We start from the raw sequence: 21,924 nt of genomic DNA, 5'->3' as shown, positions 1-21,924 counted from the left end.
TGCCATGCAACTTTCCACCGTTCCGTTTATCATCATCATGACATACTTTACTTTTGTCATATTGTCATTGCATGATCATGTAGTTGACATCGTATTTGTGGCAAAGCCACCATGCATTATTTTTCATACATGTCACTCTTGATTCATTGCACCATCCCGGTACACCGCCGGAGGCATTCATATAGAGTCATATCTTGTTCTAAGTTTCGAGTTGTAATCCTTATGTTGTAATCAATAGAAGTGTGATGATGATCATTAGTAGAGCATTGCCCAAAAAGAAAAAAAAAGAAAAAAAAGAGAAGAAAGCCCAAAAAAAGAAAAATAATAATAATAAAGGGCAATGCTACTATCTCTTTTTCCACACTTGTGCTTCAAAGTAGCACCTTGTTCTTCATGTAGTGAGTCTCATATATTGTGCTTCAAAGTAACACCTTGTTCTTCATGTAGTGAGTCTCATAAGTTGTCTTTTTATACTAGTGGGAATTTTTCATTATAGAACTTGGCTTGTATATTCCTACGATGGGCTTCCTCAAATGCCCTAGGTCTTCATGAGCAAGCGAGTTGGATGCACACCCACTAGTTTTCTTTTTGTTGAGCATTCATAGCTCTAGTGCATCCGTTGCATGGCAATCCCTACTCCTCATGTTGACATCAATTGATGGGCATCTCCATAACCCGTTGATTATCCTTGTCAATGTGAGACTTTCTCCTTTTTTGTCTTCTCCACACAATCCCCATCATCATATTCTATTCCACCCATAGTGCTATATCCATGGCTCACGCTCATGTATTGCGTGAAAGTTGAAAAGGTTTGAGATTATTTAAGTATGAAACAATTGCTTGGCTTGTCATCGGGGGTATAGAAGTTGGGAATATCTTTGTGTGACGAAAATGAAGCATAGCCTAACTATATGATTTTGTAGGGATGAACTTTCTTTTGCCATGTTATTTTGAGAAGACATGATTGCTTTGATTAGTATGCTTGAAGTATTATTATTTTTATGTCAATATGAGCTTTTGTCTTGAATCTTTCGGATCTGAATGTTCATGCCACAGTTAAGAAGATTTACATTGAAATTATGCCAAAGTATCACTCCGCATCAAAAATTCTCTTTTTATCATTTACCTACTCGAGGACGAGCAGGAATTAAGCTTCGGGATGCCTGATACGTCTCCAACGTATCTATAATTTTTTATTGCTCCATGCTACTTTATCTACTGTTTTGGACTATATTGGGCTTTATTTTCCACTTCTATATTACTTTTGGGACTAAGCTATTAACCGGAGGCCTGGCCCAGAATTGTTGTTTTTTGCCTATTTGAGTGTTTCGAAGAAACGGAGTCCAAACAGAATGAAACCTTCGGGAACGTGATTTTCTCACTGAACGTGATCCAGGAGACTTGGACCCTACTCCAAGATGTAACAGAGGCGGTCACGAGGGTGGGGGCGCGCCCCCCTACCTCGTGGGCCCCCTATTGGTCCACCGACGTACTCCTTCCTCCTATATATACCTACGTATCCCCAAACGATCAGAACAGGAACCAAAAACCTAATTCCACTGCCGCAACTTTCTGTATCCACGAGATCCCATCTTGGGGCCTGTTCCGGAGCTCCGCCGGAGGGGGCATCCACCATGGAGGGCTTCTACATCAACACCATAGCCCCTCCGATGAAGTGTGAGTAGTTTACTTCAGACCTACGGGCCCATAGCTAGTAGCTAGATGGCTTCTTCTCTCTTTTTTTGGATCTCAATACAATGTTCTCCCCCTCTCTCGTGGAGATCTATTCAATGTAATCTTCTTTTTGCGGTGTGTTTGCTGAGACCGATGAATTGTGGGTTTATGATCCAGCTTATCCATGAGCAATATTTGAATCTTCTCTGAATTCTTTTATGTATGATTGAGTTATCTTTGCAAGTCCCTTCGAATTATCCGTTTGGTTTGGCCAACTAGATTGGTAGTTCTTGCAACGGGAGAAGTGCTTAGCTTTGGGTTCAATCTTGCAGTGTCCTTTCCCAGTGACAGAAGGGGCAGCGAGGCACGTATTGTATTGTTGCCATCGAGGATAACAAGATGGTTTTTTTATCATATTGCATGAATTTATCCCTCTACATCATGTCATCTTACTTAAGGCGTTACTCTGTTTTTAACTTAATACTCTAGATGCATGCTGGATAGCGGTCGATGAGTGGAGTAATAGTAGTAGATGCAGAATCGTTTCGATCTACTTGTCTCGGACGTGATGCCTATATACATGATCATTACCTAGATATGCTCATAACTATGCGCAATTCTGTCAATTGCTCAACAGTAATTTGTTCACCCATCGTAGAATATCTATGCTCTTGAGAGAAGCCACTAGTGAAACCTATGGCCCCCGGGTCTATTCTCATCATATCAATCTCCATTACTTTATTACTTGCTTTGTTTTTACTTTGCCTTTTACTTTTCACTTTGCATATCTATATAAAAAATACCAAAAATATTATTTATCATCTCCATCAGATCTCACCCTCGTAAGTGACCATGAAGGGATTGATAACCCCTAATCGCGTTGGTTGCGAGTAGCTATCGTTTTGTGTAGGTACGAGGGACTTGTGCGTGGTCTCCTACTGGATTGATACCTTGGTTCTCAAAAACTGACGGAAATACTTACGCTACTTTACTGCATCATCCTCTCCTCTTCGGGGAAATCCAACGCAGTGCTCAAGAGGTAGCAAGAAGAATTTCTTGGCGCCGTTGCCGGGGACTCGATTACAAAGAAGGATCATAAAGCAAAACTCGAAACTAGATCATTCCATGACTTTATTCTACTAAATCAAGATACTACTAAAAGAATCGAACTAAGAAAAACGGTAAAGATAGGAGTTGTGATGGTGATACTATACCAGGGCACCTCCCCCAAGCTTGGCAGTTGCCAAGGGGAGTGCCCATACCCATGTGATTATTTCTCCTTCTTTGTTGTTGGTGTAATATTCTTGGCGATGATTCCCCTCAAGATACGGTTCTCCTCCTCGAGCTTATTGACTCGCTGCTTGAGGTCCATTATTTCCTTGTGAAGCTTTCCTGTAACGGCTAAAGCTCCTTGCACCCAAGGGTGTTGCATAGCTGCGGGAGAACAAGAGACACTCCTCCTCATATTTTCATAAGAAAGGAATCTAAAATTGGAAGGGATAACCGAGTTTGGAATAGTTGAGCTCTGTAGTTCCCCCATCGTAAACCCAGCTCGGAGGCGAGAGGTGACTTCTTGGTCTTCCATGGCATATACCCTCATCAGGTCAGCCTCCATCTCTTCCTCCGTTGCTGGCCCAAAGTGGTTAGCGTCGCTGTTTGCCCTTGGTTCCGGTGCCGGGTTAGATACCCGGCTCTCCCCGACTGACTCTTGAGAAGACATCTTGCTTTAATCTGCAGCAACAACAGCTCGAAAACAAAAACAGAGGATAATTGCATGATACGAGAGTCAAAACCTTCGGGAGTATATATAATGAATTTTTACCGACCAAAATATGTATCGTGCAAGAAAACGGAGTCCGGAGGGCACACGAGGTGCTCACGAGGTAGGGGGGCGCGCCCAGGGGGTAGGGCGCGCACTCCACCCTCGTGAAGGCCTCGTGTCCTCCCCGGACTGCCACTTATTTTTCTATTTTTCTAAATATTCCAAAACGGAGAAATATTGCCTTAAAAATTGTTTTGGAGTCGGTTTACTTACCGTACCACATACTTATTCCTTTTCGGAGTCTGAAACGGGCTGGAAAGTGTCCCTTATGTATTCCTCCAGGGTTATGGTTTCAATAATATTGGTTTCAACATTTATAGGATTTCCTGAGATATAGTGTTTGATCCTTTGACCGTTTACCACCTTCGGATTTGTGCCTTCGAAGTTGTTGATTTTTATGGCATCGGAACGATAGGCCTCCTCGATAACGTAGGGACCTTCCCATTTGGAGAGAAGTTTTTCTGCAAAAAATCTTAAACGAGAGTTGTATAGCGATACATAATCACCTACATTAAACTCACGCTTTTGTATCCTTTTGTCATGCCATCTTTTAACCTTTTCTTTAAACAACTTGGCATTTTCATAAGCTTGGGTTCTCCATTCATCAAGTGAGCTAATATCAAATAAACTCTTCTCACCGGCAAGTTTGAAATCATAGTTGAGCCCTTTAATAGCCCAATATGCCTTATGTTCTAGTTCGAGAGGTAAGTGACATGCTTTTCCATAAACCATCTTATACGGAGACATACCCATAGGATTCTTATATGCAGTTCTATAGGCCCATAATGCATCACCCAATTTCTTGGACCAATTCTTTCTAGACCTATTAACAGTCTTTTGCAAAATTAATTTGAGCTCTCTATTGCTCAATTCTACTTGACCACTAGACTGCGGGTGATATGGAGATGCGACCCTATGATTAACGTCATATTTAGCAAGCATTTTACGGAAAGCACCATGAATAAAGTGTGAACCACCATCAGTTATAAGATATCTAGGGACTCCAAACCTTGGAAAAATAACTTCCTTAAGCATTTTAATAGAGGTGTTATGATCAGCACTACTAGTTGGAATAGCTTCTACCCACTTAGTAACGTAATCAACAGCAACTAAAATATGTGTATATCCATTAGAGACAGGAAAAGGTCCCATATAATCAAAGCCCCAAACATCAAATGGTTCAATAACAAGTGAATAATTCATAGGCATTTCTTGACGTCTACTAATATTACCAATTCTTTGACATTCATCGCAAGACAAAACAAACTTACGGGCATCCTTGAAGAGAGTATGCCAATAAAAACCAGATTGCAATACCTAGTTTATGCGTTGCTTCGTAAGGGGCTGATTTGGATCCATATGTTTCATGCTATGGTTAAGTTTACCTTAATACTTTTGTTGTAGTTGCGGATGCTTGCAATAGAGGTTAATCATAAGTGGGATGCTTGTTCAAGTAAGAACAGCACCCAAGCACCGGTCCACCCACATATCAAATTATCAAAGTACCGAACGCGAATCATATAAGCATGATGAAAACTAGCTTGATGATATTCCCATGTGTCCTCGGGAGCGTTTTTCCTATTATAAGAGTTTGTCCAGGCTTGTCCTTCGCTACAAAAAGGATTGGGCCACCTTGCTGCACTTTATTTACTTTTGTTACTTGTTGCTCGTTACAATTTATCTTATCACAAAACTATCTGTTACCAATTATTTCAGCACTTGCAGAGAATACCTTGCTGAAAACCGCTTATCATTTCCTTCTGCTCCTTGTTGGGTTCGACACTCTTACTTATCGAAAGGACTACGACATATCCCCTATACTTATGGGTCATCAGTCCCTGATCTTGATCATACACATTTGCGTGTATGATTAGTGTACGATTGAATCGGGGGTGTCACAATGTTTACATGTACTTAACTAAATCTTCTCTGTATTTGTTCCTGTACCAAACACAGAGTTCATTTCTAAACCTGAATAGCTGCATTTCTCCTCTGTCTGCCGAGGTGGGCTTGTTTCCTCCTGAAATGAGCCTTAGTTGGGCTAAAGAACCATGTGGTTTGGCAAGTTGTGCACATAGAGAGGCATCTCACTTAGCAGCCATTGAATCAGAAAGGGAGGGCATCCATGAGGGGAAAGGTAGAGGTTGTCTTTGCTATGACATGAATCTGCACCCCTTACATACGGGACCAACCAGTACAACATCCTCGCCACATAAGCCTTCAGTTACTAACTAAGGGACCCACTACAATCTAGCCTCACGAGCACCCTCTCTTGCTGATTCAACACTCTTGCAAGTCACACAGAACTTTCCCCTTCCCCTTCCTCCTTTAATTCCCAACCCATCATGTGCCTCCCCCCCGGTCTGCATTCCTGCCCTTAGACAATTTTGCCATCGGTGAGACCTCCTAGGCTCTCATGTGATCTCATCCTGTCGCTGCTAATACATGTAGCTGCGTCCAACAACCGGGTGGCTGCTCGACTCCTTCCACCTATCAGTTGGTTGATTCGGGAGGAAGAGATGGGAAGGATAGTGCGTGTGGCGGCTATTGGGAAGATAGAAGGCAGGAGACCACGACAAATTCGCAGCGACGTTGTCGACGAGAGAGAGAGGGGACCATGCTATGGGGGGGGGTGTTTGGAGACAAACTACCAAACGCGTTACCCCTACCCGGAGAAATCACACCTGGTGCAAACTTCTCGCCATCGCCCCGGATTTGATGATTTTTTTGTCTTCGTGGTTCAAAGTTAAGCAGGTGAGCCTTGCATCATAATTTCGTTCAGTGACTTTGTGATTGGTGTCCATGCTGATTCATTTGCCAATATTCTCCCAACGACACTTATCACAAGGCGGGTGAAACATCACAAAATAACACACACTTTGTAGTGTTTACATTAATTGTGACATCAAAATTAGTGATGCACACAATTATCATTTACAATGAAAATGGCAATGTAGTGTACACTAATGTCTTATTGAAAATGTTAGTAATTTATTGACCATCTAGCAAATGCAGTAACAACTGTGTGGTTCTTGTAAAGGGACCAAGATGAGCATCTTTGGAAAGAACTACAACATTCCTTATCATCCATGATTCTTGATAAGTCTCTACATGACACATACGTTTGGATGAGGAAAACCTGTTGTCCAATGGAGTGGGCTCATAGGCCCACATATGTTGCCCTAGGATCTAGGCCCAGAACAAGCGGAAGAAAACACGAGGTAAACATCCAAAGGAGACGAAATATACTTGCCTGGACCATATATCTATTGCCCATCTCTCTCGCTCCCTCACCTACTAAGCATCTCCTTGTGGGGCTTCTCCCACGGTTTCCCCCATGTCGCGGCCACCCGGCTGCCTTGGATCGCCACCATGGCAGCTGCCCCGGATCATCATCGTGGCTGCCGCTGCCATCCATATCCTTATATACATGTATATTCCACACATATGTTCCCCTACCTTATCTCTGTATATTCCACACATATGTTCCCCTACATTATCTCTCTTTTGGTTTATTCGAGTTCCTTGGGTTGTTTTGACGACTAACCAGATCTTCGAGTAGCTTGCTCATGCCTCATGGTGGTTTCCTTTTATTTCTTCTCTAGTGCATCCCTGGTGCCTTGGGCGATTCCAAACTCGTTTGCTCATGAGAATTAGGTTTTCCATTTTTTTCGGTTGTTGTTTGATGCTCCAACTTCTCTCCGAAAGAATTGCAATTTCTTGCAAGGAGTCAAAGGGCATGATCTTATGGCATTTCCCATTTCAGATTCTTTCCATTTTTGAATGTTTTCCTCTTTTTGGCATTTTTGAAAAATGTAGTATTAACTTTTGATTTTTTGTCTCAACCTTTGGAATTTGAGAATTGTCTATTTTTTGTAACTTTCAAGTTTTCAACTTTCGATATTTTAAAAATTGAAATTACAACTTTTGGTATTCTAAACTATTCGTACTTTGATCTTTAAAAAACGAACTTTTAGATAATCAAACTTGTGACCCCCACCTTTTATGGTCTTTTTGAAGAAAAACTAGAAAAAAACAAAATACCTGTGCGGCCCCACTTGGAACTATCTGTGCGCATGTAGAGCCTCATCCGTATTACCCGTGTGGCCCCACATGTATGGCCCCTTTCATAGTCAACTCCCCCGACAAAGCCGACATGACTACTCCCAGTGTGTCAGCATGTTGTCCACGCGCAAAGGATTTTGTTCGGTATATTGTTTCTTATTTCCATTCTTTTTCTCCCACTATTCTCCTCGCGCACCCCTAATATTATGTTCTATGCATGAAAAATCATATGGATGTAACCATAGTAAACACATATGCTTGTAGGTTCACCAGCTATGTTGTAATCTCCTTTTAGTTCAATTAAGGCACCCCCTCCGATCATATTACTTGTCGCTCAAATGGATGCATCTACAACTAGAATACGTCCAGATACATCCGCTTCAGTGACAAGTAATATGGATCGGATGGAGCACTATTTACCTTAGGAAAAACTACCTTAAGAAAAATCATGTCGATACATATAAACCGTTTAGCCCTTACTTTTAAATATAAGAGAATTCTTTTATGTTGAGAAGTAATAACTACCTCCTCCATTCACAGATATAAGATGTTTTAAGTTTTTTCTGAATTGAATGTATGTAGACATGTTTTGGTGTATTTGTTCATTCATTTCAGTTTGAATGTAGGCCATGCTGAAATATCCAAAACATCTTAGACGAAGGATCTGACTTGGAGGTCACGAGGAGAACATGCTGCGAACGGAATGGGCCCTAGGCCCAAATACATCGGCCTACGGTCCGGGCCATAGAAAACACGAGGCAAAGCATCCAAACCCGTCGCCGAATTATTTATCTCTCCTCTCCGTCTCTCTCTCCTCCCCCTCTCCCACCTACCAAACGTATTAGGGTTTCTCCCAGGGTTTTTCCCCGCGCCGCCGCCGCCACCCCGCTCCTCCGGATCGCCGCCATGGCAGCCGCCGCCGCCGCCGACCGTATCCTTATACCTACATATATTCCGCACCTCTGTCCCCCCTGCCTTCTCTCATTTTTTTGCTTTTTTTTCGAGTTCTCTGGTTGGTTTCTGACGGCTAGTTTGCTCGGGTCTCCCGGTGGTTTGCTTGATTTCTTCGCTCCAGTGCACCCTCCTGGTGCTCTGGACGATTCCAAGCCGATTTACTTGCTAGAATTATTAGGTTTTATTTTCTGTTTTATTTTCTTGCGGCTGTTGTCCGGTGCTCCCGCTTTCTCCTCGAAAGGCGTGTGATTTCCTGCGAGGAAAGTGATCTCGTGGTGTTTTTGACCGTGCCGTTTCTTCGCTGAAATCTGGAATCTTTGCTCCGAATCTCTAGTCCACGCTTGTGTCAGTTTCCCTTGACCGCCCTTGCTGCAGAGGCTACGAATTTGCTGCAGAAGCTATCCCTTGATGCCAAGACTGAAGCCATCGACGCGCCGGCGGCGAAGGAAAAGGTGTGATCCGCTTCTCTCTGCAACACAATATCGCATCTTATTGAATCACCGTGTGCTGAATCTATCTCTTTGCCCGCTTTCTCATTTGCAGGCGTCCGGAGGGCTGGGCGGCAAGCTGAATGGTGTTGCGGCGACTCGCAACCCAAGGGCGGCCGAGCAGTTGGCAAATCCACAGGACTACAGCGATGCGAGCATGTATTATGGCGCCTACCCTACTGCTTACTACTGCGCAGGTGAAGCACTATGCCAAATTGTGCTACTCCTATTTAGTTTATGTTGTTTCTGGTGAATTAGTAACATGCTTGCAATTTTATACGGAATCTCACTGCATTTTTTTAATGATTTACCCTGTATATGGATGATTGTGTAGTATTTGTCACTTACAAGCACAATTACATAGACTGCATCTTGGTATAATATTATTTACACCGTTTTTTTCCTTTGCAGGCTGGGGTGATTATTCCATGTACTTGAATCAGGATGGAGTGGAAACACCTACCGCTGTGAGTATTACACCTCCTACATCACAAGGTTTTTGGCAATTGCAATTGACTGGCCCTCTTTGGATTGACACGTCAAATATTGGTTTTCAGGGTGCCTATGGTGACATGTACTGCTATCCTCAATATGGGCATGATGGTCAGATGTATGGGTCACAGCAATATCAGTACCCATCATCATACCACCAGCCCCAGAATACTGCCAGTAAGCCACAATACAAGTCTAAAACTGACAAGCTAGCCCCATCAAAGGATATTTCCTCTGCTGTTGCTGATCCGCTGCCTGCTGTAGTCAGTGCTCCCAAAGCCACTTCAAACAGCGTTGATGAGGTCAAAGGTCTGAAGAAGACATCCACACCACTGAACCCAAGTGGGAACAATGGTAGTTACCTGAACCAAAGTAGCAGACCAGCTTATCCATGGTACGGTGGCCAAATCTACCAGGGAAAACAGCAGAAGCCTTCTAGTGGCAATCCTACTTCAACTGATTCAAATCCTAAAAGCAAGGTTCAGTCAAAGAATCAGAATACTCAACCTCTTCCTCCTCTGATGGTATGTACTGTTGTTGCCACTAAACCTGTTGTTTTATTTATTGATCATTTCTCAAAAGCTTGTGCCACAGAATATTAGTAACTCTTAAGCATTGTTGTTTAATGTCTGCACCTCTGTGGCTTGCCGAATGCTTGTGCTTTACTGAGTTTGGTTCCTGCCATGTCACCTTGCACTTTGACTGCTTCTGTTGATTGGTGAATTCAACATAACCTGCAGCTGTATTAATTTGTACATTTAGATACTGATTTTTTTAAATGGAATTATTTGCAGAGTTTACCTAACTCACCGGTGGCTTCAATGTATGCTGCTAATGGAATGTACAACAGCAGTGCCTATGGTGGCTTTTGGTATGGATCCCAATTTTATGGGCCAGGAATGTATGGTGGGTGGAATAATCTGTCGGATGGAAAATACAAGCCCCGAGGGAGGACAGCATATGGATCGTATGGATTTCCCAATGAAAACTTGGATGGTTTGAATGAGTTGAAGAGAGGACCACGGAGTGGACTCTCTAATAACCAACAGGGCTTTGTACCTGCTGCTGCGACAGCTGTCAAAGCACAGGATGTTTCTGCTACTGATGGCTCTAATGCAGTTGTGCAGGATCAGTACAACGGGTCTGACTTAGCTGACACTTACGAAAATGCCAAATTCTTTATTATTAAGTCGTACAGCGAGGATGATGTTCACAAGAGCATCAAGTACAATGTTTGGGCCAGCACACCTAATGGAAATAGAAAGCTTGACAGTGCTTATCTAGAAGCTAAATCTGTCAATTCTCCTGTGTTCCTTCTCTTCTCTGTAAGTTTTCAGATCTTGTGCTCTTTTTAGAAGTCTTGCATTATCAACAAGTTTGTGGTAAGCTGACGAGTATGATGTTCTTTTTCAGGTTAACACCAGTGGGCAGTTTGTTGGTCTCGCTGAGATGGTTGGCCAGGTTGATTTTGAAAAGACGGTGGAACACTGGCAGCAAGACAAGTGGACTGGTTGTTTCCCTGTCAAGTGGCACATTGTCAAGGATATTCCCAACAACTTGTTAAAGCATATCATTCTCGAGTATAATGAAAACAAACCAGTGACAAACAGCAGAGATACACAGGAGGTGAGAATAGTGCCTGTACATTTCATTGTTGAAACACCAAGAAGCCATAATAAGTCTCATGCATGCTGTTGTTATTATGACATCTTTATAGGTGTTTGCAAATTTTGCATGCTGGTGTCAAACTGTGCTTAATGTCTTTCTTTCCCATACCTACTGCAGGTCAAGCTCGACCAAGGCCTTCAGGTGTTGAAGATTTTCAAGGATCATGTCTCCAAAACATCCATCCTGGATGACTTCAGCTTTTATGATAACCGTGAGAAGATAATGCAAGAGAGGAAATCACAGCGGCAGCATCAACTGAAGAAGGTAAATACATAGCACATTAGTTTAGGTTGTTGGTGCGCGCCTCTTAGATCTGGTGAAGGGTAATTCTTTGTGCTAGCTTAGTTTGCAGTTAAATCCCATTCTAGAGTGTTCCTAGTTTTTTTTTGTGTGTGGTGTGAGCAGTGTTGTAGCCACCTTCCTTGTAAAATGCAAGGACTTCCATTTTCCGGTTTGGTAATTTGCATGACCTCCTTTCAGCGTGAGTCCTTTCCCTGATTCAATCAACTTATCACCTATTAGAAAGGCTGAAGTTGTTAAAACTGTCATGTTACTCATTCAAACTTCTTTTATTGATTATTATGCAGATCACGAGTCCGAAGCTGCTGCCTACTGTTGACAACACTGAAAATGATTCCGGCAATGCGCAGGAATCGCAGAAGCCTGAAGCTACCGGAGAGAACAAATCTGCGGCGGAAAACAATGTGGTGGCGGCTGCCGTGAGCGGCGTTGCCCCGAAAGATGCTAACCCCACAGCCGCAAGCTTGGCTGTCGCAAATGGCTGCTGATTTTTTTTGTCTGTCGAGTTGTGAGTAAGGTGACATGACAGCTTGGGAGTTTTGGAGGAGGCTGGCGCAGTTCAACTGTTGGAGGCAATCAGGGCTCTGTTGGGGTTCCGTAGGTGTTTTTGCAGAAAGTTTGAGGGATATGATTAGGTTTCTCTTGAGATTTCCCCCCTGTATTATTATTTCTCTATCTTGGAGTTGAGTTCGGCTGGTAGGAGATAGAGATCATCATTTGTTGATCTGGGGTGGTGGTGTGTTGTCTTTTTTTTATCTTGTCGTCGGTAGAAAATGTACCTAGGTGTGGTGATTTGTACTGTTTTTGCAAGAAGTAACTTGTCTGTTTCAGTGTTTATGTACTATGTGTCAGATGCGTCTCATGTTTTCTTCAACAAACTTCTGTGCGACTTTTGGCCTACGTTGAGCTTTCAGTTTTGAAAAATAATAACCTGAAGTGGTGTGAGAAGTTTCAAAAATTTCTGAAAATGAGTGTAACTGCACATGTTTTTTTCTTCAGAAAAACCTATATCTTTCGAATATAACATCTAAAATGTTTAAGAATTTTGGAACCTCTCTTTTACATTTTCAAAACCGTGAAGTTTTTTTTGAAACAAGGCAAAAGACTTGCCATACGCCCAAAGATGGAAATCTTGGCAACAATAATGGTGGTCGGTGGAGCAGTGTTGTGAAAGACGCAAGACTTTCTTGATGTGCCCTCCATTGTTTATCGTCCAGCAATCTTGAACCGTGTCTTCATGGCGCCAATAAAACCGTGAAGTTCTTCTCATTTTGGATATAACAGACTGTAGAAGTTCTGAACCCTCTTTAATTATCGGGTAGAAGAAACAAAACGTACTCAGGCTGTCACGCATGGTATTCAGCTGATACCGTGTCCAAGAAACTTTTGGTGAACAATTTTGTTTTTTTACACAAACAAGAATGAAATTCTTAGAACCACCTGTTTTTTTTACAAGTGTATAGGAGGGTACTCTCTCCCCGTAAAGAAATATAAGAATGTTTAGATCACTAATGTCATTTCGAAGTTAGTTTTTGTTGTTGTTAAGTTTATTGAGCAGTGGATCACCTTTTTTTCTTTTGAGCAGTAGATCACCTGAAGTTCTGAAGCACCTCACAAGTCAGTCACAGATCCAAACGTGTGCACCTTATAAAGAAAAGAAGATCAAAATCTGTTCACGAAAGCGGGCCCCCACCCCCAAAAGGTCCAGGAGGGCCATGCGATCAATCTATGGACAGCAATAAAGCACAAAAATTAAACCCATTAATAAAAGGGAAGGAAGGGCAAACAACCAGCTATACCAAGTGGCACCCACAAATGGAAATGAGTTTTTTTTTCAAGATGGATGTGAAGGTCACGTGTCATTTGCTGTTTGGCTAATGTCAGAAAAGTTTATTTTTTGGTGAGATGGAGCTGAGGGTATTGTTTTCTTTTTTTTCTTCAAGAAAGATGAAGAAACAAGCACACACCTTCATCTCAGGCGACGCGCAATCGGGCCCCCAACACTAGTCCAAAGCAAGCATGAAGGAAAGCATTAAAACCCTCGAAACCCCATGATGACATACTTAATTACCATCCTTCCTTCACTCGTTTCTCTCGCTTGCTCCCCTTTTTATTTCTTTCTTTTCTCCCAGACTACGGCGCCTCCCTTCCCCTCCCCATCCAGCGTGAAGGTTTCTCTGAGTTTTATCCCTCGCGCCGGCACGCGCCGTGACCCGGACCTCCTCCATGGCCCTCGCCGCCGACCATATTCTTTCACCGCTCTGCTGCTCCGGTGGTTTGTCCGCACATTTTAAATCTTTAGAATAATACATGTTTTTTTCTCCATATTGTTTTAGATCTTTATAATAAGCCATTTACGATGGAACTACGAATTTCGGGCCTTGACCCTTGCTTTGCTCATGTCCACAGGCCTTTGAAAACTGAAAACCGTGAAATTCTTCTCGTTTTGGATATAACAAACCGTAGGGGTTGGGATAAATCGTGTCATCTTTAAATCGTTTTATTACAAAAGAGAAGGAAGATAGATGCATATTTTGTATTTTTTATGGAATGGATGTATATTTCAGAGCCTATTTTTCTCACCTCGGAAAGCCGTGAACCATTTCCCATCATTGGGTGCTAGAAACAAAACGTACTTACATGCACATGTATCAAAAAAGAAACAAAAACATACTCACGCTGTCACGCATAGTACTCAGCAGACATCGTATCCAAGAGACTTTTGGTGAACAGTTTTGTTTCTTACACCACACAGGGGTTGAAATTCGTAGTGGAACCACATGATGCTGTTTCCTTTTCTACGAGGGTACATGTTTTTGTTTCTCAGTGCTGTTGAGTTTTTTTAGCAGTATCATGTGAAGTTGTGAGCAGCCTCACAGGTCAGTCAGTCTTTTTTTTTTAGACAACTCACGAAGCTTTTTATTGATTCGTCACAATGTTTACAGGGACGAAAGAAAGATCTCCGGGATGGCCTAACCACACACGGCGTCCACCCCCGAGAGATAGAGCATGCTTCGCTAAGTTGTGAGCTTCATAATTTGAGCTCCTAAATTCATGGCTAACCTTACACATATCGAAAGTTACAAAATGGCTTAATATTTCATGGACAATAGCACCATATGGAGATGCGTCCTCCTTCTTCAGAGAGTCTAGTACCTTCTTGCAATCCGATGCAACATGAATGCGCCTTTGGTACAAGTCCTCCGCAAGTGCAAGTCCCTCTCTGATCGCCATGGCCTCTAGCGTTTCCGGGTCCCCAATATGCTCCATGATCAGCGCAGAAGCTCCCAAAAACAGACCATCTGAGCTTCTGCAGATTGCACCCACAGCCCGGAAGCGAGCCTGCCTTGGTGCGGCCGCGTCCACATTGATCTTCACGCATCCCGTGGCCGGAGCCTGCCACTGGGTTGGCCTTGTAGCTTTGACAACGGTCTTTCGAGGTTCACTTGCCTTAATATATCTCAGGTCATCAAGAAAGCTTGTGATAAATCCATAAATAGATTGCGGTGATTGGAAGATGTCCTCATAGATCGCTTTCCTTCGGGCTCGCCAAATCGCCCACATAATAACAATCATGTGTGCAAACATATCTCCGTTCAAAACTCCACTCATAGCAAAAAGCCAATCCTTGGGATGTTCTTCCACTCTATCCACAAGATGATGAACCAAATCCTCCGGAGCTAAGGCCCAAACACCGCTTGACATCGGACACGTAAAGAGTGCATGTCTCCAAGAGTCAACCGCCCCGCACAAAGGGCACTTGTCCTCGGTAGCCATATTGCGATGCTTGAGTAAATCAATAGTGGGCATGGAGTTTCTCGCCAATCTCCAAACGAACATGCGAAGTTTCGATGGAACCTGCATGTGCCAAATGGTACTCCACTTGTCCGCCTCCTGCTGCACAATAGATGTTCCCGCTTCTCCGCTCAGCCAGGCCTCCCGTTTGTGCTTTGTTCTGAGAATCATGCAATAACAGGAGCGAGCACTGAAATTTCCTTTTGGTTCTTCCTGCCAAGCCCAAAAGTCCGCAACCTTGCGAGTACACTGTGGTATCTTCAGAATATGGTCGGCATCAAACCGAGCAAAGGTTGCTCGAATCAGCTCCTCCTTCCACGATGCCGTGGTACTGTCTATAAGCTCGGAGACCATAACTGGAGGGTTTTGCGTTAGCGATGTGATGGGTCTTCTTACTCCTTCCCTCGGTATCCAATTGTGTCTCCAGATATAAGTGGACTCGCCATCTCCAATCCTCTTCGCAGTACCTTGTATCAAAACATCCCGACCGTCAATGATCGAGCGCCAAACCTGAGAAGGGTGTGACCCAAGCTCCGCCTCAAGAATAGAAACCTCCGGAAAATAAACGGCCTTTAAAATCCTGGCACTTAAGCTTAGCTCCCCCGTTAGCAGCCTCCAAGCCGTGCTAGGAGAGCTAAGTTGAAGATCTCCATATCCCGAAATCCCAATCCTCCCAAACTTTTCGGGCTTGTCATAATATCCCAAGCCACCCATGCGGGCTTTCTTCTCCCCTGCTTGCTTCCCCACCAAAATTGTCGTATGATTGAAGTTATATTTTCACAAAGGCCTCTTGGCAATCTGAAACAGGACATAGAATAGACTGGTATCGCTTGGGCCACAGCCTTGATTAACACTTCTTTACCTGCTGAGGACAAAAGCTTCTCCATCCATCCTTTGATCTTCTCCCAAACCCGGTCTCTCAAGTATTTGAACGTGCCATTTTTCGAGCGTCCCACATCGGTTGGCATGCCTAAATAGCGTTCATTCAAAGTCTCCTTGTGCACATGCAAGGTGTTTTTTATTGATTCCTTCAAGGCAGCCTGACACGACTTGCTGAAGAAAATTGAAGACTTATCATGGTTGATTCTCTGCCCCGAAGCTGCACAGTAGGTCTCGAGCAAGTTTGATGCCACACCTGCACCCTCTACATTGGCCTTGAATAGCAACAGGCTATCATCTGCAAACAACAAGTGGTTAACGGTGGGAGCCGTTGGGGCCACTTGAATACCTGCAAACGATGACGAAGAACTAGATTTAAGGAGGCACGAAAGGCCCTCTGCTGCAATCAAAAATAAGTAGGAGGAGATTGGATCTCCTTGTCGGATTCCTCTCGATGGTTGGAACGATTCGAGCTTCTCTCGATGGTTGTCGGATTTAACAGGTCAGTCAGTCGCAGATCGAAACGTGTGCACGGAGGCGGCCCCCCCATTTATTTGTCCTCCACCGAAAAGCCCAAAAGGCCCAGGGGGCCCACGCGATGGATCGGTCGACGGACGGACGGACGGAGAGCAGTAATAATAAATCCGATCGCAAAATTCCAAAGCAAGCGGGAAGGGAAGGAAAGCATTAAAACCTCCAAACCCCACGGCTACGCGAAATACTTAACGCCGTCCTCCCTCCACTCGTTTCTCTCGCCTCGCCTTTCTTTCTTTTCTCCCACGCCGCGGCGCCTCCCCCACCCCACCCCGCCCCCCATCCACCGCGAGGGTTTCTCTGGGTTTTACCCCCCGCGCCGCGCCGCGCCGGACCGCACCGCCGCCATGGCCCCCGCCGCCGCTCGCGCCGCCGACCGTATCCTTCTGCCCGTCGCGCTGTTCCGCTGGCTTGGTTGCGTTTTTTTCCCTCCGAATTTCCGTTGGGTTTTTCGGGCGGGTGTCGCGGCGTGTCGTGTCGCCCGCGGCCGGATCTCCCGGTGCCCGGTCAGGTCTCCTCGGTTCCGCGGAGGTTTCCCGCCGGGATTCGGGAGGGGTCTGCCCGCGGAGGTTTTTGCTGGGCAGCCCGTATTTAGGCGTGTTTCCTCGCTGGGGTGAGGGCTGCGGCCCCGGCTGCGTAGGGGATTTTGTTCCGTGTGTTTTTGGGGGCGTACTCGCTCCTGGCGCTTCGAATTTCACCCAAGCCCCGTGATTTTCCGGATTATTAGTTTGCCTGTTTGGATTTCGGACATGTCCGCATCGGTTCCCCCTTGACCTGCCGTGATGCAGACGCCGCGGATTTGCTGCACAAGCTGTCGCTGGATCCCAAGGGCGGCGTGGCCGGCCAGGGCAAAGAGGCGCAGAGGAAGGTATGACCCGCCGCTTCTCTCTATGGTCTGTACCATCTTGTTGCACGGCCGTGATGGTGTTGTTGTAGTGGGCTTTCCATAGTCTGAATCTGTATCACGGTGCAGGTCTCGGCAGCGCCCAATGGCAGGATGAACGGCGTGGTGGCATCTCCAAACCCTCAGGTGGCGTCGACGGGGCAGTGGCCAGCCATGGGGCTGCAGGATTACAAGAATGCCAACATGTATGGTGCTGGCGCTGACGCCTACCAGTATTACTATGGAGGTGAGGCACCAAGGAACCATTTACCCTGTTGCTGTCTGTTTCTGTTGAATTGGTTATTATAGCAGTGTGAATTTGTAGTTAAATCACAGATTTTCATATGAAATTGGTGGTAGTCTGATAGCAATGCCTTTTGGGATTTGCAGGCTGGGGGGATTATTCAGTGTATGTGGGCCTTGACGGAGCAGAGTCACTTAACCCTGTGAGTGTTATATCCTCTACTTTACATACCTTGCAGACACTTGGGTTTACATGCTTTAATCGGATGAACTAATCGCCACCTGTAAAGCATCTTGAAGATTTTCGCTGCATGTGAAGTGTGTTAGGATGACTTAGTTTAGCCTGTTGGTTTTCTGCAGGGTGCTTATGGGGACATGTATTGCTATCCTCAGTATGGTGTTGCTTCGTCTGGGTATGATGCGCAGATGTACGGATCTCAGCATTACCAGTACCCGTCCACGTATCTCCAGCCACAGACTACCAGCACCACTAAGCCAGCATACATGCCTAAAGCTGGCAAATCAGATCCTTTACCGCAGAAGGATGCTTCTGCTGCACCTGCTGCTTATCAGAAGCCTGGATTAGTGGATGCTTCCAAAGCCAATTCAACCAGCACTGATGGTTCAACAGGTCTGAAGAAAACGACATACCCCGTGAAACCAAGTGGGCGTTCAGCTAGTTATCAGAACCATGGTGATAAAGCTGCTTATCCATCGTATGGTGGTCATACTCAGCAGAAACTCCCTGTTGGAAATACTACATCAACTGCTTCTAATCCTAAAACCAAGGTACAGTCGAAGAATCAGAATTCGTTACTGCTTTCTCAATTCTGGTGTGCATATTGTCCTTCCCCAGAGAGCTATTTCTGTGTAGCTTTCTGGTCTTTGTTCAGATGTCTGCATCACAGATTTTTAGCAATTATGAGTAGTTATATATTTTCAATAATTTCGAGTATTGCTGCTTGTTGCTTGATCCTACCAATATGGTTTGATACCATTTGTGAAAGCACCTATTTGGATGGTTTGTGATGTATGTCATTGTAATTAGCTGCATATCATTGGGGTTATCCGAGGGCACACTCCATTATTAATTTTGCCAGGTCAAAGTGAAAATTTTGTATTCTGCATATCTGTAAGCTCATATGTTTTATGTATTGAAATAGCCTGTTCTTAACATGGAGACATATCTTGCAGGGATTGCTTGGGCAAAACTCAGCAATGGGGCCACAGACACCTGGGTACATGAGTTCCATGTACTCTAGTGTCATGTACAATGCAAATGCATATGGACCTGACTATTGGTATGGATCTCACCTCTATGGCTCTGGTATGTATGGTGGGTGGAATGTACTGTCAGATGGAAAGTACAAGCCCAGACCAAAAACCTATGGATCATATCGTTTCGGTAATGAGAACATAGATGGCTTGAATGAGCTGAAGAGAGGGCCAAGAAGCACTGTCATTAAAAATGAGCAGGGTGCTGGAGAAGCTGCTGTTGCACCTGCAAAAGGACAGGAGCTTCCTACTGGCGATGCCTCAAATGCAGTTGTGCAGGGTCAGTACAATAAGGCTGACTTTGCTGAAACTTACTCAGATGCCAAGTTCTTCATTATAAAATCTTACAGCGAGGATGATGTTCACAAGAGCATCAAGTACAATGTTTGGGCAAGCACCCCCAGTGGAAATAAAAGGCTTGATGCTGCTTATCAAGCAGCTAAAGACAAATCAAGCAATTCACCTGTATTTCTGTTGTTCTCTGTAAGTGCATAATAGTTCCGTGCTGCTAAAACAGCTTGTTTTTTTCTATCTGAACTGTCTTCATAGTGGTTGCTGATCTGATGCATCTTTCCTGTTCCTCTTTTTTCTCAGGTCAACACCAGTGGTCAGTTCATTGGACTTGCTGAGATGGTTGGCCAGGTTGATTTTAACAAGACAGTTGAATACTGGCAGCAAGACAAGTGGACTGGCTGCTTCCCCGTCAAGTGGCACATTGTAAAGGACATTCCCAACACTCTATTGAAGCACATTATTCTTGAGTATAACGAAAACAAACCAGTGACAAACAGCAGAGATACTCAGGAGGTGAGAACTGTAGACTTAAATGCTTCCATCTTTTGCCAATCTCCTAAGTAAAGTTTCTGGTGGCACACCATGGCAGTCTGTTTTTGTGCTTTTGCATCATGTAATATGAACATGGATCAATCACACTACGGTCTATTAAAATTGATATCTTGTTCTTAAAAATTTGCATGTTTAGCTCTATGAATGCTGTGCTCAGTAGGTTTTTGACCTGCGTTCTCGTGTTGTCTACAGGTTAGGCTTGAGCAAGGGCTTCAGGTGCTAAAGATTTTCAAGGATCATGTCTGCAAGACATCCATGTTGGATGACTTTGGCTTTTATGATAACCGCGAGAAGATAATGCAAGAGAAGAAATCCAAGCGACAGCAGCCACTGGAGAAGGTACATGGGTAGCAGGATCCTTTATCTAATAAACTCGTGAATCTTATGACTAGATAGTTTTCTCTGCAATTCTTCATACGAGTACACTGTTTTGGACCTCCCAGAAGTCTGAACTACCGAGAACTACCTTGGTGTAGCATATGAGTGCCTTTTACTTTACCATGCAAGTGTTTGCAGCATATGTGTGATAAGAGGACTAAGTACCTGTTAGTCTATATTCATTTTCTTGTAATGCAATTTTGTTATGGCAGCTTGATCCTGGTGAATTCCATGGCATCCTTCTGAAATTTGTACCTAGTCTAGTGTGATTACAATCAAGTTTCTTTTTCTCGAAAAGATTCCAATCAAGCTTCTACTCTTGAGAAATGCTGGACTTACTTTGTAACATCCCTTACTGGTCTTGCAGATCATGAACAAAAAGCCGCTTTCTGTCAACAACACTGAAAACCAAGATGTCGATGGGAAGCAGGGGATGATGAACAAAAAGCCGCTTTCTACCAGCAACACTGAAAATCAAGATGTCGATGCAAAGCAGGGGCTGCAGGAACTCAAGGTCCTAGGAGAGAAAAACCCTGTGGTGGAAAACGGTGTGGCGGCAGGGGCTGTAAATGGTGTTGCCCCAACAGACGCAAGCCCGGCAGCGGTCGCAGCTGTCTGTTGATTTCCGCTGCTCAAGTCATTTGATCATCCATTCCAGGAGGACAGCTTATACAGGGTGAGGAAGCGTTGCCGTGGCTGAAGGAATTCAAGATTCTGCTAGTTGGATATGCTTGTGGGTTGCAGAAAGGTGCAAGTCTGAGGCGATTCAGGATTCAATGAGAGGCTTTTCTTTTTTGTGGTTCTGTTCTTCTGTAGTATCTTCGCTATTTCTGGAGTCTGGTGGTTGGGGCGGGTAAGGAGATTAGAGCTCAGTTCTTGTTCTGGTGAGGTGTTTTCGAGATCCGAAATGGCATTAGGAGTTGTACCTAGGGCTGGGGTTTTAGATGTGTAAGGCTTGTGCAACCAACGATTATGATTGTGGTGCATCTTTTATATTGGAAGTGAATGCTAGCAGTTTTTCAGTAGTACGGAGTATTGTTTTTGCCATGCTGTCTTTGCCACGCCGGTCTGCTTTTCAGTAGATTATTTGCCCGAGATGAAAATTCTGCTGTTGTGGCGACACCAAGGTAACAGCAAAGCCAGGGGTTGCATGTCTTCATTGTGAACTTTATGATCTTCATCTCCGAAAAGACTAATGAGCACTTGCACACAGAGAACGAACTAGTGTATGAGAACGCCAGTGATAGAGTTTGTACCTGTGAATTGTTCTAACGTTGTTTGCTTTTATCATACTACATCACAAAACTTGCTGGGGCCAAGGCTTCAGACTGTATTTTAGATTCTTCTGTCCAAAATTTCAGATTTTTTTTTTGTCATTTCCAATCAAGTTCACAAAGAAGATCGACAGTTTTGGGTTAACAGGGTTAACACTCACGAGACATATTTAGTTTCAAGATATCCCTTCAAGTGCCTCCTGTCGCCCCCCTCCGGCCCTCCCCCTCCCTCCCTCCCCGGGCGACCCGGGTGATCTAACCCTAGCCGCCGGACTTGGGGCCCCACTCCCCCTCCCTGCCGTCGCCGGGCGAAGCCAACGTGGTGTCGGCGACGGCGGGATCCTCTTGCCCTCG

At 44.4% G+C, this 21,924-nt stretch overlaps 2 protein-coding genes across 3 annotated transcripts; both read left to right on the top strand.

The window, feature by feature from the left end:
- Positions 1–8,350: 8,350 nt before the first annotated feature.
- Positions 8,351–12,314, top strand: LOC119312144 (YTH domain-containing protein ECT4-like). 2 transcript variants are annotated; one of them, XM_037587882.1, is made up of 10 exons: positions 8,351–8,492; positions 8,891–8,967; positions 9,059–9,200; positions 9,415–9,470; positions 9,561–9,672; positions 9,760–10,019; positions 10,290–10,820; positions 10,909–11,121; positions 11,281–11,427; positions 11,751–12,314. In XM_037587882.1, the coding sequence occupies exons 1-10, from the start codon at positions 8,468–8,470 to the stop codon at positions 11,949–11,951; spliced, it is 1,764 nt and encodes a 587-aa protein (XP_037443779.1). In that variant the 5' UTR covers positions 8,351–8,467; the 3' UTR covers positions 11,952–12,314. The 2 variants fall into 2 exon arrangements, with proteins under 2 accessions (XP_037443779.1, XP_037443778.1); XM_037587881.1 differs by having other exon boundaries at positions 9,561–10,019.
- A 4,604-nt stretch (positions 12,315–16,918) lies between these two features.
- On the top strand, positions 16,919–21,324 carry LOC119312143 (YTH domain-containing protein ECT3-like). Its single transcript, XM_037587880.1, has 9 exons — positions 16,919–17,049; positions 17,460–17,539; positions 17,645–17,801; positions 17,945–18,000; positions 18,158–18,586; positions 18,992–19,555; positions 19,667–19,879; positions 20,111–20,257; positions 20,664–21,324. Exons 1-9 carry the CDS (start codon positions 17,019–17,021, stop codon positions 20,916–20,918), a joined length of 1,932 nt encoding a protein of 643 aa, XP_037443777.1. The 5' UTR covers positions 16,919–17,018; the 3' UTR covers positions 20,919–21,324.
- Positions 21,325–21,924: the final 600 nt, after the last annotated feature.

Source organism: Triticum dicoccoides, chromosome 5B (assembly GCF_002162155.2).
Source record: "Triticum dicoccoides isolate Atlit2015 ecotype Zavitan chromosome 5B, WEW_v2.0, whole genome shotgun sequence".
Classification (NCBI taxonomy): Eukaryota; Viridiplantae; Streptophyta; class Magnoliopsida; order Poales; family Poaceae; genus Triticum; species Triticum dicoccoides.
The sequence above is the reverse complement of the archived record's forward strand: the minus strand, read 5'-3'. Positions and strand labels throughout refer to the sequence as shown.

Coding starts and splice junctions, on each gene's coding strand:
- LOC119312144 (XM_037587881.1), top strand. CDS start 8,468: ATGGCAGCCGCCGCCGCCGCCGACC. Junction 8,968..9,058: donor CGCCGGCGGCGAAGGAAAAG/GTGTGATCCGCT, acceptor TCTCATTTGCAG/GCGTCCGGAGGGCTGGGCGG. Junction 9,201..9,414: donor TACTGCTTACTACTGCGCAG/GTGAAGCACTAT, acceptor TTTCCTTTGCAG/GCTGGGGTGATTATTCCATG.
- LOC119312143 (XM_037587880.1), top strand. CDS start 17,019: ATGGCCCCCGCCGCCGCTCGCGCCGCCGACC. Junction 17,540..17,644: donor GCAAAGAGGCGCAGAGGAAG/GTATGACCCGCC, acceptor ATCACGGTGCAG/GTCTCGGCAGCGCCCAATGG. Junction 20,258..20,663: donor GACAGCAGCCACTGGAGAAG/GTACATGGGTAG, acceptor CTGGTCTTGCAG/ATCATGAACAAAAAGCCGCT.